The sequence below is a fragment of the Syngnathoides biaculeatus genome, chromosome 6 (genome assembly GCF_019802595.1).
Source record: "Syngnathoides biaculeatus isolate LvHL_M chromosome 6, ASM1980259v1, whole genome shotgun sequence".
Classification (NCBI taxonomy): Eukaryota; Metazoa; Chordata; class Actinopteri; order Syngnathiformes; family Syngnathidae; genus Syngnathoides; species Syngnathoides biaculeatus.
Genome location: NC_084645.1, coordinates 17,884,548 through 17,904,878, shown reverse-complemented (window position 1 = coordinate 17,904,878; position 20,331 = coordinate 17,884,548). Strand labels below are relative to the sequence as shown.

The 20,331-nt window shown below is 39.8% G+C and overlaps 1 protein-coding gene across 1 annotated transcript; it reads left to right on the top strand.

Moving 5' to 3' along the window:
- The first annotated feature begins 3,276 nt into the window (after positions 1-3,276).
- On the top strand, positions 3,277-19,474 carry wfdc1 (WAP four-disulfide core domain 1). Its single transcript, XM_061823071.1, has 6 exons — positions 3,277-3,703; positions 14,341-14,536; positions 14,619-14,702; positions 15,719-15,859; positions 17,685-17,726; positions 17,827-19,474. Exons 1-6 carry the CDS (start codon positions 3,602-3,604, stop codon positions 17,880-17,882), a joined length of 621 nt encoding a protein of 206 aa, XP_061679055.1. The 5' UTR covers positions 3,277-3,601; the 3' UTR covers positions 17,883-19,474.
- The last annotated feature ends 857 nt before the right edge of the window (positions 19,475-20,331 follow it).

Here is a 20,331-nt window from a genome sequence, read left to right as displayed (position 1 = left end):
CTGCTGCGACTCTGACTATGAAAACTGGCCTAAATCCAAGCAGTCATATTTTTAGATGACAAAACTATTTGACTTGTATAAATGCTGCATTGAAGAGGCATTCCCTTACTCAAAAATGCATCAACTTGCCAGCGAGAACCAATTTACGCAACAACTACTCATGCTTTATGTTCCATCCAAAACAGAATCAAAACCAAATGTTCACGGAACATTATTGCCCCACAGTAAAAATGAAAAACATGAATTACCCCTGTACTGCATATCTTCTAGTAAAACTGACAATGAATTATTGCAATGTGATGAAGGCCTCACATTAAAATCCTGACCGCCTTTTTAATTGTATCGTCAAGATTCTTGCAAATAAAACATGTATGGCAACCAATGAGCTCCAATCAAGTGACAAGATTGGAACACAGGTGGACAGTGTTTAAAAAACATGATCTCAATCATTTGCATCCATTTACATTTTCTTTTCTTATTCTCACACATAGTGTGCTGTTAAAAAGAAATAGTCACCTGAAAAATTTGTTGCATTTTTTTTCCACATATTTACATATGAATAATCGCAACACCAAAAAAAATGTACAAAACTCAATTTCCATCAGAACTGTTCAGTGACAGTATTTGCACACAATTTGAGTCCTATCTGCCTGGATAATAATGCTCTACACAAGTACAGACAACAACCCCCAATATTAGTTTGTGATCCACAAAGCTGCATATTCTATCCAGATGCCCTAGCTGGTCTTCCATTTTGAACATATCTTGACATTTGGCTCAAGTAAAAGGCAGTTATTGCCATTAATCATAACGAGATATCTACATCTGTGAATACTGCAGCTGATTCATCACTAATACATCATACAGTACCACCAGCAAGCTGAGAGAGCTTTAATTTATCACCATACCCCTTGAGATATGCAAAGCTTCAATTAAAAGCCTGCTTACCAATCATTATCTTATTCTTTCTTTTCTGACAGGCAGCACTGTACATACTGTATTTCAATGCACATGAGCATAAATGTTTGCTAGGAATGTATACATTCCAGAAATAGCAATTTGGCAGGGTATTGCTGACAGATGTGAGAAGAGGTCAGGAAATACATTCGAACGACAGCAGTGGGAAACTGGCCAGCTTTCCTTGTAAACTGTGAGAGAAAGAGGAAAGCTCATGCAGTGTGTGTGAATATCCTGAAAACTGTGTTACCTTTGTCACATAAATAAATGATCCACAAATGCACCTTCAGCAGTCCAGAAACAGACTTGAATATTTGCAAATGACAAGTCATGATAAATGCACACACAACATTGAAAAAAAAACCATGAAAATCACAAATAAATTTGTGGATCTGAAAACTATGTGTAAATTTTTAATATATTTGAAAATAATTTTGAGCCAAATCTCTTCCAATAAGCTACAGTGTGTGTAATAACACAGTAATAAATGAAATCATCATCAAAATCATCCCAAAAATTGCATGGTTTTAATGTCCACAAGATATTTGACAAAATTACTTGTTTTGGTCATTCTAGTTTCAAAATCATATTAAACATTTTGCACCTGGTGTCCCTGGATTCCCTGTCCAATCTGTCATTCAGGGGTAACTGGCCCTTTAAGAACCCCTCTGAGGTTTTCAGTGACAAAATTACCAGTATTTTATCCCCACTGGAGGCTAAAATAGTGGATGGTTGTAGAGTACAATTGTACAGTTTTGTACTTTCATCATATTGTGTGTGAAATTGGATGTTATAAAGTTGTCCACTCCCAAAAGATGTCCCAAAGGGAACTTGTGCTTAATTTGACTCATATGTAGCAACTTTATGGCTTGATGTGTTGGGGCTCCCTTTATTTCTTTGATGGGGAAAAAAAAAAAAAAATATATATATATATATATATATATATATATATAATATATATATATATATATGTGTGTGTGTGTGTGTGTGTACTGAAATTGCTCCAACACAACACAACTTATAGATTTTAATTCTGTGCCTGTTATTTTCTCACATGTACAGTTTGTGTGTTAGGAGATCAGAATCACCTTTTTGGGTACATCTACAGTTTGCTCAGTTTTTGTTTTTGTTTTGTTTTTTTTTTGTTTGTTTGTTTGTTTCCAGCTAGAAACCAATAAAATAAAGTACTTTAAGCCATCAGAGAAGAGAACTAGGCAAGGACACACTGTACGAAGCCAAATAATTGGGCCTGCAAGAGATCACACACTATGTGAGGGTTGAACTTGCAACCTTGACATTATGAGATCGGCACTCGGTAACTGCTTCAACTTTCTGTCACACAGGCGTAAAAAGTTCTTGGCCCCTGAGCCATTTAAAGGCTTTTGTGTGACTTGTCTTGCATATTTCCTCAAAACTTACATCGACTCCAAATATTAAGATACTTAGGGCATTCAAATTTTGAGATACCCCTGTAATTTAGTCATTGGAAACAAATAAAAACTCCACTGTCTCTGCTCTAAATGCAGTATTTGATATATTCTATTCCAGTTTTTATTTTCGCTCTTCTCTTAAGATAGCCAGGCCAATCTTAAAGGTCAGGTGAGACCCAGATGCTGTACGTTTGCCCAGAGACAAAAATAGCACGCTTTATCATCTCTCATCTCTGCTTGTCACTCTTTCATCCATTCATCTCAGGTGTACAGCATTAATCTGAGTTTTTCTCTTTTGTTCAAGTGGACATGGGGCCTCCCAACGACACGAGCCTTGTTCCTGTATGATTAAACTAATAATGACGGAGATTTGTGCAGGCTTAGCATTCTTTTTCCCCTTCACAGTTCAACACTGAGAATGGAACGAGGGGAGGGCTGAAAGAGTCTGAGTGAGTTTTGCCTAACACAAGTTCGTCCAAAAGAAATTGAAGGGGAAAAAAAACAAACCAACAAAAAAAAAAAAAACTCAGTGAAGCAGGGAAGAAAGATTGTATCACAAGGTGGTCAATTTCCTTGAAGCGTAAAATGCATCATTCCTTCTCAGTCAATACTGCAGGGATCATTGAGTTTAGTGCTTGAAAATCCCTCTGGGGGTTTCCCAGCCACGCTTGCATCAATCACCCCCTCCCAGGGATAAAGACACGGGTGTCAGCCGAGCGGGTCAACAAAGCTCACCGGGAACAACTGCAAAATTTGAAAGACTTTTCACATCTTCCCGACATAAAAATCCACATAAGGCTCCCCAGATGTGGGAGGAGATGAAACAGGGAGGCCAGGGGGAGGTCTCCCTCTCTCGGACCCCCCCTCCTCTAGCACAGACATGTGTGCGCAGTGTGCCAGTAGACAACTGGGATGCACAGACAGCTGCCATTTCTCTCTTCTTCCTCTTACGTTTCTCTCCTGCACTGCCTCCCTCACCTCCTCTCAACTTTTCTCTTTCCTTCCGTCTGCTTTTGGCCCTGAGGCGAATATAAAGGGCAGGTCCTGTTGGAGAGCGCTTGTGTAATCTTGGCTGCACATGACCACTGGAGACTTTCTTTGCCTGCCTCAGCTGCAAAAGCTCACTCGGAGGAGCTCTCGGCGGTCAGAGGACAAACTTGAAAGAAAAAAAAAAAACGAGAAGGAAGAAGTTGGAATTAAGGTGCAGGACCTCGATGCGGACCATGCCGGGCTCTGGGGTGCTGCTGCTGTCCCTGTTGCTGCTGTCTACAGGAAGTGATGGCAAAAAAATCAAGAAGCGAGGACTCAACCAGAAGGTGGGACGGATAATGTTAACTTCATACACTAAAATTGATTCCATTCAAATAGATAATATGCAAATAAGGGACTTGATTGGTGTTTGTGGAAGTAAGTGGAAGCCCCTTGTGATGCAGCACAATTGCTGGTCTGTTAGAACGTATAGGCCGAAGTGAAAACTCGCCAAACGTGGATGACTATTATTATTTTTTTTATTCTTGTTTGCCAGTTGAATGTTACACATTAAAAATAATTGTTACATGTCTTAACAGGTGTCTCATTAGATATCTTACATACTTCAAAGTAGAGGTGCAATAACTAAATAAATTAATCAACAAATATTTGATTAGCAAGTTAAACAACTATGAGACAACTATTTTAGAGACCTTGTTTGACTTCAAATTAAAACCAATTGTTCAAATAATTATTATCCTACGTTACAGTATAACATAAGTCAATACACATGAAGTAGTGTTTTTTTGTATAGAAAATGGTGAACAAGAACAACAAAGGTAGGCTGTATTACAGTAAACTGACATTTCATCAATTTTCTGAGCCGCTTATCCTCACAAGGGTCGCGGGGAGTGTTGTAGCCTATCCCAGGTGTACAACGGGCAGGAGACGAGGTACACCCTGAACTGTTTGCCAGCCAATCGCAGGGCACATCGAGACAAACAGCCGCACTCACAATCACACCTAAGGGCAATTTAGAGTGTCCAAATAATGATGCATGTTTTTGGGATGTGGGAGGAAACCGGACTGCCCGGAGAAAACCCACGCAGGCGCAGGGAGAACATGCAAACTCCACACAGGCGGGTCTGGGATTGAACCCGGGACCTCAGAACTGTGAGGCCAACACTTTCCAGCTGCCCCACCATGCCGCCCTATCTTAACATCTAATTGTTTTGTTTTGTTTTGTTTATTCAACAACAGAATTCCTTCTAAAAACTTGAAACTTAATTCATTCTGCATCCAGTTTGTACGGCTACCAGTTGCTAGGCAGAATTAGTGGAGCACAATTATTTGTGCCCCACGGCCAAGGAGGATTAGCTCAAACGATGACACACAAACAAAGAACTTCCTCCAAAACTATACATTTCAAATGCAGTTCTGTAGTCGTATGAATGTCATATTGGAAAGAGAAACGCACAGGATCACCACTGACATGCATGTTGACCACACAATGCGCAGTCGAGATGTGTCTGTAATGTCTTACATATTTGTGTCTGATTATAGTCAGCCATTATTTGTTGAAGTTTGAACCATGTGTAATTATGTTGAGAAATGTTTTAGGGGGGAAAACAACTCCAGAAAAAGTTAGGAGCCAAGCTCCTAATATGTTACCTTTTAGCTTTCTCTTTTGTCTATGTTTTGGAATGACTCGGCAACATTGTAGACGGTGCTGTTGCTTCAGTAACAGTTACGCAAATATCTTCCACCGCTGCGGTGAGTGGACGAGAGATTAAACATGAAGCTTTGATTTTGTAGCATGAAAAATGGTGCCGGACAGGTGCGAGAATTACCTATTCATGTGGAATGGAATGTAAAGCGTGCAACAGGTTGAACTAAGTCACTCATTTTCTTATTTCCATGTGAGCTAGTGAAGGAAGAGCACAATGAATGCTAAAACCAGAGCGTGTCCACAGACCGGTCCCCTGCTTGTTAGCTCAGCTCAGTGTGGCTGAGTGATCAAAAGTGCACTGTAGCGGGTTGCCTTGTCATCTTCGTGTGCGTCAATCTCCTTGCTTTCTGACCAGTTGACAACATCGTTGGGGCTTCCTCATCCTTTCATTTAGCCGGGACACATTCACCTCTCCTTTTCTCTTCTCGCCTCGGGCCTTGTGCTTCTTTAACTCTTACACCGCATGCCTTGTGTGTCTTGGCTCAATCTTCCCAACTTAGTTTATGGGATGTGCTCAAAGTTTGGACTTTAACCTCAAAGCTGCTCTAATTGGAACATGCTGAGGTTGTTCAGAGCCAATTTACTTATTTTCTTTTCATCTCAGTATCTTTTAAGCTGTCATTTTTTTTAACCAATTCGTTCGTACATGATTCACACACAGCCTGTAGTCATAATAAAGTCAAATTACAGTTCCAAAGCAATTAATAAAGCCAGTGAAGATAATTGTTCGCAGTTTACAAGCGCTTCTACTTCTTTACACTTGTATGACTCATTCATTTTCAAAATGAAGACTGAGTGTTTTACTCTTTAACAATTTAATTTTAACTAATTCTTACACTTACATCTATGACAAGTCAACTTGTAAAGCATGCGATTTGTGGGGTCATCTGGGACATTACAACACACAACTTGGTCATTTTTATTTTATTTTTTTCGTAAACTTCTTACGGAACTTCTGATAAAAGTAAAATGTGTGCCAACACAACTCAACCTTACAATATGACTGCGATTCATCTTGAAAAAAAGAATTGCTGGCTTTTTTTAGTTTACAATTCCAACTGTTTCCTCTAGGATTTTTTTTCATCCAAACAAATCATTAGACTTGACACCAATTTTATAGGGCTGATCCGAATCGCCTGATGATTGGCATTTTTTTGCTGATTGATCAGTTTTAATAAATTGCCCAGATCAGCTCCGATAAAGACATTAGCTCCACATCGTCATCATGCACAGTATTTGTGAAAAGCTAGTTTATTTTTATATCGTGGTATTCATAGAGGGGGGTTTTGTGTGTGTCTTTTGAGATAGTACTTCAAATATCTGAGAGACAAGAAAGTTCGATAAAAAAACGTCGGCACAAAAGGAGAGCCAAGACAGCTGAGACAAGAAGACAAATTAGCTCTTTCATGATTGTATTATGTCAGATTATTGCAATAAAAACTTGCTTTCGACTAGAAAACTATTCACTAGCCAATAGACTCGTTGCGCCATCTAATGGTCGTATAGGTGATTGGTTATTTTTTTTTTTTTTTAATTCTCTCATTGGCCCTAAAAATCCTGATCGTGTAAAGCATACAACTCATCATTCCAGCCATCATCCAAGGCATTTTTCCTCACAAGGCTCACAGGAGAGATGGAACCTAGCCCAGCTAGCTTCAGATGAAAGGCAGACTACACCCTGAACTGGTCACCCGTCAGTCGCAGCGACACCATCACTGAGCGGGAATCGATCCTACGCTGCCCGCACCAAAGTCAGGTGTGTGTACCAGTTCAGATCATGTCAACTAATAGCCTGAAATAGACTGGGTTTGATGTCAGAGGTTCCGCTAGGCTAGAGACTGTTGCGTGTCAAATTTATTTTTATCACAAGGCACAGCGATGTTATGGCTTTCCTCTGAGGGCTGTTATGACTGTGAACCCATATAAATGATCAGTACTTTTAGAGTAAGAAGCCAGTTCAAATTTTGTTTATCATTGAATTCCTCGAGGCAGCATGGTGGGGCAGCTGGAAAGCGTTGGCCTCACAGTTCTGAGGTCCCGGGTTCAATCCCGGACCCACCTGTGTGGAGTTTGCATGTTCTCACCGTGCCTGTGTGAGTTTTCTCCCGGCACTCTGGTTTCCTCCCACATCCCAAAAACATGCAACATTAATTGGACACTCTAAATTGCCCCGAGGTGTGATTGTGAGTGTGGCTGTTTGTCTTAATGTGCCCTGCGATTGGCTGGCAACCAGTTCAGGGTGTACCCTTCCTCCTGCCCGTTGACAGCTGGGATAGGCTCCAGCATTCCTGCGACCCTCGTGAGGATATGCAGCTAAGAAAATGGACTGATGGATGGATGGATGGATGGATGGATGGATGGATGGATGGATGGATGGATGGATGGATGATGGATGGATGGATGGATGGATGGATGGATGGATGGATGGATGGATGGATGGATGGATGGATGGATGGATGGATGGGTGAATTCCTTGTAAAAGAAAAAAATACATTACCTCATGAGCGCCGAGTTTGACACCTGTACTGAGACAAGATTAGATCCATTACTTAAGAGCATTTGAGTGTATGGGAAAACTATTACTTTCTAACCCCAATACTTGCCTTAACGTATAAAACTGATACTAGTTAGTGCTTCTTAGAATGCAAGGGAATTCAGGATTAAAAACTGTTCCAAACTGCACACCTTTGCATTCAGCTCCACTTAAATTTGCTATTCTTTCATCCAATTTATCCAGTCAACAGACTCAACACCCAAACTGAAATGTGAATGCATGGATTACAATGTAAAATATGGTAACGTTACAAAAGGGGACAAAGCCAGGTTTAAATAATTTACTAATTAGTCACAAAAAACCCACAATATTAAAAAAGAGTTCAAACACAAAATAATTAGTAGTTTTATATACTGAGATAAAACCTCAAACATTATTTATACAGTTTTCAATGTTTTTAATAGTCTCCCTCTGTTGGCCATTCGAATGGACAACAAATTCAGTAAATTTCCTCCTATTGTATTTGTCTCTCTTGTCTCTATACTTACTCTTCAAAGAATCGTCAGTGTGCGTTTGACCTCTGCTCAGTTGGTTTCTTTCACTTAAATGTCCAGAATGTTTTGTCTTATCCAAACCTCTTTCCACCAAGATCAATGTCTACAATAACAGTTACTCAATGTCGTCTCATACACATACATCTGACAGAAAGATGAAAGAAGACGCAAGGCGGAAAAATAATTACAGTGACAAAAAGTGGCAATGCACGCAAAATTCTGTGTGTGATGTTGAAATAAAATATAGGTTGACGTTTTCTTAAAAGCAACGAGTTGTTCTTTGAAAGCAGCTGCAGATGCATGCACATTACAGAGTCTGGGACAGACATAACAGAGTCTGGCTCACACTTGCATGGACACGTCTGCATGCATGAAAGGTGACACTTCGACCACATACAGTACCTTTGCAGTTGCATGTACTGTATTTGTTGTGACGGGATAGCTTTTTTGCAGACAAATGTTGTCTGACCTGATCTGGGCCCACTAGGCAAAACTAAAAGTATCCATTCCAGCAGAACTCCAGCATTTATGGAGGTGATCCATAGAAGAGGGGAAATAAAGACATAATCTGTGAAGTCAGAATTGAAAGTTACGCTAAGAGAAGGTGGATGGGTGGATAAATTCCTTTATAACTTGCAGCATAACACTGTATTGCAAGAGGAGCCAAATTCTAAGAGTTTAAAATGTACATTGATTAAACCAACTACACAATCTAACATTTCTCAGTGCAATGGAGAGAAATATATTCCTAGGGGTGGAGTGCACATGCAATATTTGGACAAGTGCAATTGATGATGAATTAAAACAAACTGGATGGCACAGTGGCACAGCTGGAAAGCGTTGGCCTCACAGTTCTGAGGACCGGGGTTCAGTCCCAGCCCCACTACTGTGGAGCGTGCATGTTCTCCCCGTGCCTGCGTGGGTTTTCTCTGGGCACTCCGGTTTCCTCCCACATCCCAAAAACAGGCATTAATTGAAGACTCCAAATTGCCCGTAAGTGTGATTGAGAGTGTGACTGATGTCTGTTTCTAAGTGCCCTGTGATAGGCTGGCCACCAGTCCAGGGTGTACCCCACCTCCTGGCTCATGACAGGTGGGATTGGCTCCAGCACTCCCGCAAACCTCATGAGGATAAGCGGCTCAGAAAATGGATGGATGGATGGATGGATGGATGGATAAAACAAATTGGTGCATGATTTCTCTGACAAAAAGACAAAAAACTGCAGAGAAGGATTGTGTGACAGATCAATGGAGCTCAAGGAGAAATCAATGGAATAATTTGGCCTAAATATTCACGATGAGGGGCATGATGCAGGGGGTGAAGTTAAGATAGTCATGAATGGGGTCTGCTTTGTATTAAACGTAATGTCAAACAGGAAGGAAACGAGATTTTGCAGGAGATTTTTTGCAAGAGCAATTGGGAAGAGATCGGATATAAGATAAAGAGTAGTTATGTCATTATCAAATCCCAGTTGATTTTGTGCCCCTTGTACATGAGTACTAAAGTTAGTTGTTGTGAATGAAACCTTAGTTAAACATACCTCATGAACCTGAAAGGACCTCACTAATGGTGTGAAGCTTGAACACTTACACCATACTACTGGACTTAAAAAGATGTAAGAAGAAAAGAATTTGTTTCTGATGACATGTTTCCTTTTTTTGAAGATTTTGGGCGACCCACATTTGTGTCAAATCCTGCGTGAGCCTGCTAAAATGAGCGACAGCAAATGAGCACATTTCCTTAGAGTGGTTCTCAATTGTTACAACACAAAACCTTCTTGTCTCAACCAAATCCTCACCGCCTTTTGACACGAGTAGCCAGCATAGCCCACTTTAACACTTGCACTCTAATGCACTTGTGTTGCATCATGGTCAGGACGGATAGTAAAAGTGAAACACAAATAAAGCAAAAGTGTCTCAACCTAAGATCAGCAACTGAAATTTGGTCACGCATGGCTAATGTGAACAAATCCACAAAAGACAGTTTAGTGAGCACTGGTTTTTGAAGTTTGACTATGGATAGAGACAGACAGCGTAAGAAGTGGTTGAGCAGAATGAGAGAGAGAGTGAGGAAGTACAGTATTAGATGAAGGACAATTATGTATTTGGAATTAAATACGGGCAAGCTTCAAAGACAGTGTTTTTTTTTTCTGTGGTTTGACAATGAGGGAAACGGGAACTGTAACCCAATCTGAGCTAACCCTTCACCGTGTCATCCATCATCTGAAGATTCCGAGATGTAAACCTATTTGCTTTTTTTCACTACATACATGTTTACAGTATATCTCAACACATTGTTATACACAAATAGGTGTGTGACTATACACCCACTGATTCATCCATTCATTCATCCATCCATCCATTTTCTGAGCCGCTTATCGTCCAAGGGTCGCTGAAGTACTGGAGCCTATCCCAGCTATCACGTAGAGACAGACAACAGTCACACTGACAATCACACCCAAGGGCAATTTAGAGTCTCCAATAAATGCATGTTTCTGGGATGTGGGAGGAAACCAGAATTCCTAGAGAAAACCCACAAAGGCTCAGGGAGAATATACAAACCCTGGCTGGTCTGGGATTTGTACCCCAGTTCTCAGAATTGTGAGGCAAACACTCACACGTTTTACTCTTGCTAAACAGGACTTCTTGTTGTTGTTGTTGTTGTTGTTGTTGTTGTGAACATTGTATATTTATAGCAAACAAATGTTCCTTTAGCTTTACAATCTAATTGTGTTTTCCTTTTTCTATGCTGTGTGTAAATGTTCTATGAGGTTTTTCATTTATACTGATTCGGTGTCTGTTCGGAGGCAATAGTTTGGTATCGCAGGAAATTTGTGTTTCAGGTAATGAGAAAATGGCTGTTGGCTTAAAGAAATGTGTTTTGTCAACTAAAAAAATGTATGCTAGTATGTATTCTTGGTTGCTTCACAAATCAATACTTTTCGTCTTCTGTTATTTTTTAAGGAACATTGAACAACTCAAAGTGGTAAAAAGAGATTTTGAACAATTTATAAACGCTCTTGGAGATTCAAAAATGTATAAGAAGTGTTGTAAAAGTCAGCCGTCTAGTTTCTCATTCTGTAGAAGCTTGCGGTGTGGTTGTTGCCTATATTGAAAGTCTGGATGTTTTCATAAAGACAATAACGAGGGAAAATAGTGAGGTTAGACAAATTTGAGTAGGCTTGTTTAAATGATCAGTGACACCCAATATAAATAAGGTAGTCATTTCTATCATATTAAATTTGCCATTAAATGTAATTTTGGAGTTGATGTGAGTATCAAACAGAATATAATAGCAATATGAGGTTTAATTGCAATTTCAACTTAGTGACTTAGTTTGGAAACTCCAATAAGATGTTTTTTATTCTCTCAAAAGTTGTCATAATGGAAGTGGGGTGATTCTTCCCAACAGCAACGAGATATAAAATCTGAGTAGATACTGCCACTTTACAGGATAGTACATTACTTGTCCAGACCATCTATACAGAGAATTTGGTCTCCAGTATTGTCGCTGACACCACATCAAGACATAGTAGTGTGTCAATTTCATCAATATAAAAGGGGAGTTCATTTAATTAATTAAGAATTAATAATTTACTAATTCCTTCCAAATGGATTGATGACCACCAATTTCCCTTTCTTGCACAAAAAAATGGATACAATTACCTTGTTCATGAACAATGGGCCATAACGCTAACCCTTAGTACAATTCTGGCAGAATGAACTCATTTGTGTCGAAACACACATTCCGAGAGTGTGATATGACGCTCTGTGCCAAACAGGGTTGGCTTTTATTTTCCAAGCTGGATTGTGAGCGCGTCTGTCAACACTGCCAAGTAAACAGCACTTTTGAAGGACTTTGTCCATCTTGGACAGATTAGCGATCGAAAACAGCAAATACCGTAAATGTAAAATGAATAAATGAGACTTACATTTGTGCTTGTTTTTAAAAAAGGAAAAAGTAGTCAGAGTAGTCTGAATGCACCATACTTTTAACTTTTAATTGAGTCTTTACGCGAACAATAATCAATTCTCTTGGTTTCAATAATCGACATGCCACCAAACACCGTTATTCATCCACAGTGATTAAAGCAATGAATGTTTCTGTCAGGCCGACGGAACTGTTGTTCATTTTTGGGCACTTAAAACCTGAAATGCTGTCTGGTGTCGGGGGGTTCATTTGCTGTTCATGCCCTGATTATTGTTATTATTCTAAAGTAAAAGTCCTCTAACTTGAGTACAATATTTGGCTACTCAACCCACCTCTGGCTACAAGTTACAGTGGTACTATAGCTAGCTAGACATACTACAGCTCAGTTGATTACTCAACTCATGGGATGGTAAGGTCAAAAACTCTTCCTTTTCCCTAATAAAGCTTACTGTAATAAACAGCCACATGGGAAGAAGAGGTTACAGTCTTTGAGTTGTTTGTTGTCAAATTTAGTGCATGAAACTGCTAAGAGGTCCAATTTTTTAGGTGTAACTGATGTAGTTATTATCAGCTGCACGATGTGCTCGTGGCAGCACATCCTGCAGTTGACACACCAGCCAAATCAGGATTTGCTGTACTTAAATGATACTGTGCTAAGATGGATTGAACTGCATGTGGCTTAAAGTGCCACTAACATCCCTATATACATTGCAAAATAGAGAAAATTACATATATTATTCACTTCGATGTCTATTCGAGAAAAAAAAATAAGTGGAGAGCGTGTCATTCATGCGCAAAGTTGCGGAAGTCTCACTCGACATCTAAGTTGTAGCCATTTTGTCTGCCACATCATTTACAGATGTCACACTGGGACACTCACTATTGAGAAGACGCTGTGCCGCCTGCTATGGGAGCCGAATAACCAAGATTTTCGGATTTTTCGACGCCCCTTCTGACAGGGAAGTTATTTTCGAAGAAGACAACATCTCACAATTTAGTGAAGTGACCAGGCCAATATTAACCTATTGTTTCGAGCCATATTTAGATGATATGCAGATCACTTCTAACTAACAACAGACTCCCCGACAGTATGTGTGACAGTATGAAGCGTACTCAGCCGCGAGCAACGACAACGCCACGATGAGCCACCGTAGCCCGACCGTGAGCGTTGTTGTTGCTCGCTGAAAGAAGGATTACGTCGTTCCCTCAAACGCATTTTTTTTAATATCTATAATCTATACACACCTACCTGTCATTTGGAACACACAAAGCTCTCATCCTTTGCACCTGTGCAATCGATTTTTCTCAACGAACCAGGTCTTTTGGAATAGTGGAAAGAGGGAATCCATCCTCCAGTGTTCGAGCAATATCCAGCAATACAACGAGACGGCATTTTGGCTAACACGCAGAAGAAAAAAAAACAGCTACTTTCACGCCGGTAAAGCAGGTATAAACACACGCAATCGCCAGTGTGGGCTTCTTGAAAAAATGTCACTTCCCGCTTCTTCTCCAAAACAAATGCCTCGAGAGGATTTTCACCGCGGAAGATTCAAAAATCGATACCCGACAACATCATGACGTGTGGTGAAAAAATGGATGGGTCCATTCCGGCTGCCTTTTTTTTTTTTTTTTTTTTTCATTAAAAACATACTAAAAATCATGCGTAATGTTTCAGTAGCCCTTTAACAACATCTTCAAATGTTCTCTTCTTATATTGTGGTTGTTGTGAATATGTGGAATAGTGGAATCAACTGTATTAAAAAAAATTATGGCAATGAAATTGTTTCAAGGCAAAAAGTAACTATGACCTAACCCCAGAAAGGAATGCTAGCCTCAAATAGCAGAATCCAAGTTTTTACAACAAACCACAGACACAATGGCCGTGATGCACATTCCATCACGTTAGCACACAAGAGCAGATGTCAGCAGCAGTGTGTGCATTCCTGGCTGCATGCGAGTAGACACTCGGGCCTCAACAATGTATGTTTGTCAAAGCCGCCGAGGTACATGACGTGAGAGGTTGCTTGCCTCCGAGTGTTGTGGCCTACTTTCTTTTCACTCTGAGATTCACCATGGAAGTGTGTGTTTTCCCACTGTAAACTACCTTCCCAATCCAGGTCAAAAATTTTGAAGGCGGCGAGTAGCAGTGTCTAGTCAGTACTAAAGATAAACCCTGTAACACAGCTATCGTACACTTTGCTGCTCTCTGGTGGTCGAAATTACAAAGAAACTCCCACCAAAACCGATTTCCCAGCAACTTATTTTCTTGTCTCCCAGGACTACGAGTACCCCAACCACCCGCAGTCTACACAGCACCAGAAGAATGATCGCTGCCCACCACCCCCTCAGATGCTCCCTGAGAGGGCCTGTGAGGTTCCAGGCTGTCGCTCAGACTCTGAGTGTGAGCGCCACAAGCGCTGCTGCTACAACGGCTGCATCTATGCCTGCCTGGAGTCTGTTCAGCCTCCACCAGGTCTGTGGAACTCACAATTTCAATGCATTGGCTTGTTCATAAATGTTTGTAACTCGTTCCGTGCCTGTGTTATCGTGGGTAGTCCTTGACTGGCTCGTGCAGCCTAAGCCTCGGTGGCTGGGAGGTAACGGCTGGCTACTAGACGGTCCTGAGGAGATGCTGCAGGGTGAGTACATTAATGACCAGCTATTGGAAACATTGTATTTTCAACCTGAGGCTTCTCCATAACATTTCAAATCATGAACTAAAATGTGGAGTCTCTTTGAATGTATCCACTAGTGTTGCGTCCGTTGACAATGATTAATTCAAACAAACAAATGCAGACAAATATATTGAGCAAAGTTACTGAATATGAAGTTACTCAATGATATCAAGTCACTCAATGACAACACTGATTCTGCGCTGAGTGATTTGTTCAGTGCAGATGAACTACAAGTAGCATTTCAGTGAATGGTTCTGCTCCAAATCATTGTAACAGTTTCCTCCTTGCAGTAGCAGATTAACAGCAACCCCACACAAAAAAAGAACAACTGACCATCGCTTTAAAGGCCTTTTCACACAGCACATTGCACAGGATCAGTAGCGGTTTATGATTTGGGCAATAATAGGAACCAGGCCAGGCCGGCATTCTGAGTGGGCGGCAATCCCCCAAGCCCCACCCCCACCATGGTGACAATCTGCCAGATATGCACCATTGAGGCACCGTTTGGTCCACAGCCACCTCTGTAGAGCGTAGTGTACCTTTGACAAAACCATTCATTGGGTGTGTACAGCTAAGAATCAATGGCACAGCAGCAGTCATCATAACACGAGGATGCATTCAAATTGAAAATTGTTCAATTCGGGGGATGTGCGGTGTGATAAAATCTCAGCAAACCCGTTAGGAGAAATGACAGTAGAGTACTTTCAAAGGGCAACAGTAATAATTTGGCTGTGTTGTAAAGTAAAAACAGTATCAAGAAAATGGAGGAAACAATGTCAATGCACTTTCCCAGTTTCTGGAGCTGTCAAACATCAAACAAATGCCATACTGTAACAAGGTACAGAAAGTACAGTGGAGAATAATGAAGTTTACAAGACCTTAAGGGTTATGTAGCCTTTTCTACAACAGAAATATTTAATTCAGCATATTTTACATCTTCTGATGAATGTGGATTTGTGTACTGTATTTCCACTGACCAGCTGAGGCGTGCAGTACAACAGAGGACGGTGATGAGCCTCTCCACTGTCCTACAGGCTACGAGTGCCACATCATAAACCCAGGAAACCCTGCCACTGGCATCCCCAACCGGGGACAATGCATCAAGCAGCGTGCCAACTCTGGTAGAATTTGCATGCACTTTTGGAGATTTAGGGTTCCATTTTCATGACTGTCTTGAATACTGTTTGGCGGGTGGCATAAATGTGCAAAGTAGGTTCAACAGCTTTTCATAATTTTACAGAGGGGTGCAAGCCTGCGTATTTCAAAAAAAAAAAAAAAAAGTTGCTGTGTCCACTCGAAACCTAAAGGTGCTCAGTGGTCTTGAGGGCAGGACTCTATGCAGACCAGTGAAGTTCATCCATGCCAAATTCTCTCCCTCGTGTCTTTGTTGACCTTGCTTTGTGCACTGGTGCACAGACATGTTGGCACGGGAAGGAATAATCCCCAAACTGTTTAATTGTCTAACATATATTGGTATGCTGAATCTTACCAATAGATTTCCTTTCAGAGAGTTTCTTTCATTGAAGTTTGGGGGTTAATATTTTGGACATTTCCAACTTTGTGGGAGTATTTGGGTGACAGCGCCTTCCTTTTCCAACATGACTATCCATTGGTGCACAAATCAAGTTTCATAAAGACATGGATGAGAGACTTTAACGTGGATGAACTTGACTCGCCTCCGCATCCGGAATTCAAACCGATAGAACACTTTTGGATGAGTTACAACGACGACTGAGCGCAAGGCTTTCTTGTCCAACATCAGTGTTCAGGAAAAAATTGTCATGAATTCCCACAAACACACTCATGAACTTTGTAAAAAACCTTCTCAGAAGGGTTAAGTTCATAACTGCAGCAGGTGGACCAATGTTTTATGAAACCCTATGGATTAAGAATGGAATGTCACTTAAATTCATGCCGGGGTCAAGGCAGGTAAGTGCAATATAGTGTATGTCCGCAGAGTTCATGTCCACCCTGACCGTGCTACGTGAGAGTCAGTGGGATTTTAATAATGATAATAATGTATTTAATTAATTGATTTCTACAATGATTCAGATGTCCACTCTTCACATTATGAATGAAATACATCGAAGATCCAACACACGTCCTGATCAAATTCGCCAAAATCGCATTAGATCACGTGCGGCAAAAGTTAAACGTGTTATCAGCAGGCTAAATTGAGACTAACTATTTGCCACCAAATATTGAATTCAGAGATTTATACTACTGAAACTAACTTTGTGTCACATGCCATATGTTGCACATGAAGCCCTAGTTTCCTCTAATTGTGTGTACGGTTCCAATACTTTGCACCCAAAATTGGTAATGGTTTTTATACTGACAATGAACTTGGTCAAATGCAAAATTTACGTTGGAATTAAAAATCTTGCTTCTACTGGAGAGCTGAAAAGTTACAAATTACATCTTTCAAATTATGTAAAAATAAATTTTACTATATACAGAAAATTTAAGATATCCATTGAACTTCTTATGGAGGATCAACAATCCTGGTTATGATAAAGCAATTTGTACAGTAATACCATTTTTCAAAGAATTAATGAACAAAACAACCCAAATTCACCCCTGTGGTCTGTGATTTTTGTCATCCCGATAACATGTTGCTTCTGAAATATGTTATAATGCAAGAACATCAGAGCTAGAAAGCAGCAATAATTTCATTGCATCCTATAAAAGACTTTCAAACAATTCATTAAGACTGCCTGTCATCCCTATATTGCCCAAAGCCCTATGAGAACAGACTGTCAGTGGATATCTCTCAGGATTGCTATAATGGGCTGTAATCTTTTAAACAATGTTAGAGTCCCTAGTCCACTTTTTGTTGTCGGTACTGTGGCTCCACAAAAGCAATTTTCAGCGTTTGCACGCATTTTCCAATTCAGAGATTTCACTTCCGACAACTTGTATTTTGTCCTCTTTTTTTTCCTTTAGATGGACGGGGGCTGAGGCATAAATTTTTCAAGGACTACTTAGGTAGGTGAGGAGATATAAACAAATGGAAACACGCTACCATTATGACTACAGTAAGTCTGAAGCATCACCAGTCGGCCTGACCTGACACTCTTTCTCACAGGTTCCAGTGCAAACAATGCAGTAGGCTACGAGAAACATCACAAGCACCTGGGATAAACCACATACAGTGTACCCTTTTATTTTTTCTTGCTTTCCTACCACACTTTACGTTTTATGTTCTAAACTTTCAAATTAATTTGACATAAGCTCCACCACTTGCGATCATGTTCAAGCTATTTTTTAATCACACTTGAGTCAGAAGAGATCAGAAGCTGCTACCTCCTCTGCTCTCCTCAAACAATTTGAACCTCAAATGCGTTATTGTCTCACATCCAAAGAAAGATGGTGCTTTTACCAATACATCACCTCTGAGTACAAGAGGAAAGAAGTAGCGAGTGCATCAAGGCTGCTTGCCAAATATCTCAAAAGGACAGGAGAATATTCATATTTTTTCCATTATCCATGTATCTTTCAACGTAACAATAATCAGCTTCAAACAATTAATTGCGTGAATGGCATCTTGTCGAAAAAACATTTGTGATGAGCATAACAACTGATGACATGAAATCATTTGTTGATTCATCATGCCTTAAAGTATATGAGGCAAAATGGAGTGCACTACTTGGCTGCAACCAGCAGAGGTATGGAAGAAAATATGTGCCACCAGGATTTGAATTGAAAATGCCACTGAAAATGTTAGATCATAAAATTCACATTGTTATTTTAAAGTGATCACATGTTCAGTAGCTGTATTTCAGTTTAACTTTTCAATGTTAACAAATTGACCATATAAAAAAAAATCAACCTTTGAAATTCAAACGCAATACTTCAGTTTCCTGAGATTAAACTGGCTATAATTTGCTGTCTGAAATTCACCGTCTAAATTCAGCGTTAAGAAGGCAGGGTTACTTCAGGTTAGAACCCAACACCCAGCCAATCCAGTTACGGTTTCTTAGTCACGTGACGTCACATACTAAGAAATAATTCATCCATAATTCCTCAAAAAAATTGGATCAAATGTCCATCTCTATTTAGAAATCCTCTTCTCCACCTTCCAGTCCCAGAGTCACTTTATTAGTCAGCATGTTGGCCGAATCACAGCAAAACTACATAGTTCTACCTTGAATACCCAAACTCACCAATTGGATGGTTTCGATTTGTAAGTGATAAACAGCAATATATAATATAATATTGTTTGTGAGAGTCCATCTGCCTTGCAAGGTTAAAGTTTTAAGGCTGGTCAGTTAGCAAAAAAAAAAAAAAAATACCATCTGGTTTCAAAACATTTTCTTCCACGCCGAAGGCCAAATTTCCTGCCCTGAAACCTGGAATGTTCTATTGACAAACTGAACATTTCCACATGTGATAGTTAAAGCTTTAGATCTTTGTAAATGACAGTGACTGAATATAATACAACACATTACGAATCACAAATGAAAAGAAAAATAACAGTATGTGGACTTGAATTGCTTAACCAGTGTAACGTTACCTATCAACTGGCCTGAAAACAGACAAATGTGATGGTGCTTCATTGATGCTGCTCAGGTTCTTTCTGCCTATAATAATTAACAGCAGAATAAGCTGGTTTCCAATACAAATGCACAAAACAAGATGAATGTGTTGAACAAAAGCCGTAACAACCATGAACTCTGTGGTGCTGCCTTGTTTTACCGAATAAAACACAACGGGAAATAAAAAAAAAAAAAACATTGTGTGATATTGTTTTAAGGAGATAAAGATTCTGGATATAAGGTATTGTACAGTATAAATCTGGAATTTGTTGTCATCAGTCTTCATATCAACAAAGGTGTAAGGTTAAATAGGAATATTCTAATAAACTTCGTAACCAGGCGATATATCAGAATCCCCTTTAATGATCAAGTATGTAACAACACACAAGGAATTCGTCTCCGGCAGTCGGTGCCACCATGGTACGACATTCATTTCGAGCACTGGGGAGAACAACAAACAAACTAAAAAGAATGAAGAACAATAAACATTCAACTAATAGGGAACTATTTCTTATAAGAAGATGCAGAGTCTTCTCGCATTTAGTGTCAACCCACCACATCATGTTATGTTATGGGACTTTTGGAATATTTTTTCATGTTGCGCAATATGCTCTCACAGATATGGATGTCTGAAAATTGTTTCCTAAACAATAAATTATTTCATGTTTAAAACCCCAAATGTAATTGATAAAAGCTAATGCAAATGAAAGATTGCGTTTTATCCATTCTCCAGTCACAACACAAATTAAATTGACACAAACTGGTATTAATTCAACAATATTTAATTCCTGAAGACTCACACTGGACCATAATCGCATCCGTGGAATATTGTATTTCCTATTCAATTTACTGAAGGCTAATTTAATTAGTGTACTAAGTTTTTCAATCTATAACAACACGTACAGTATTTTCTTACTTTACAAGTGCAATTTTAGAATGGAATCTCAACCTGGCTGTCCGGGGGAACTGTTACTGTTACTGTATACGCTTCATACACAACACAACGTCAGTCTTTATGCATAACTGACTTTTGAACAATGTTGTTTGTCAAAGTG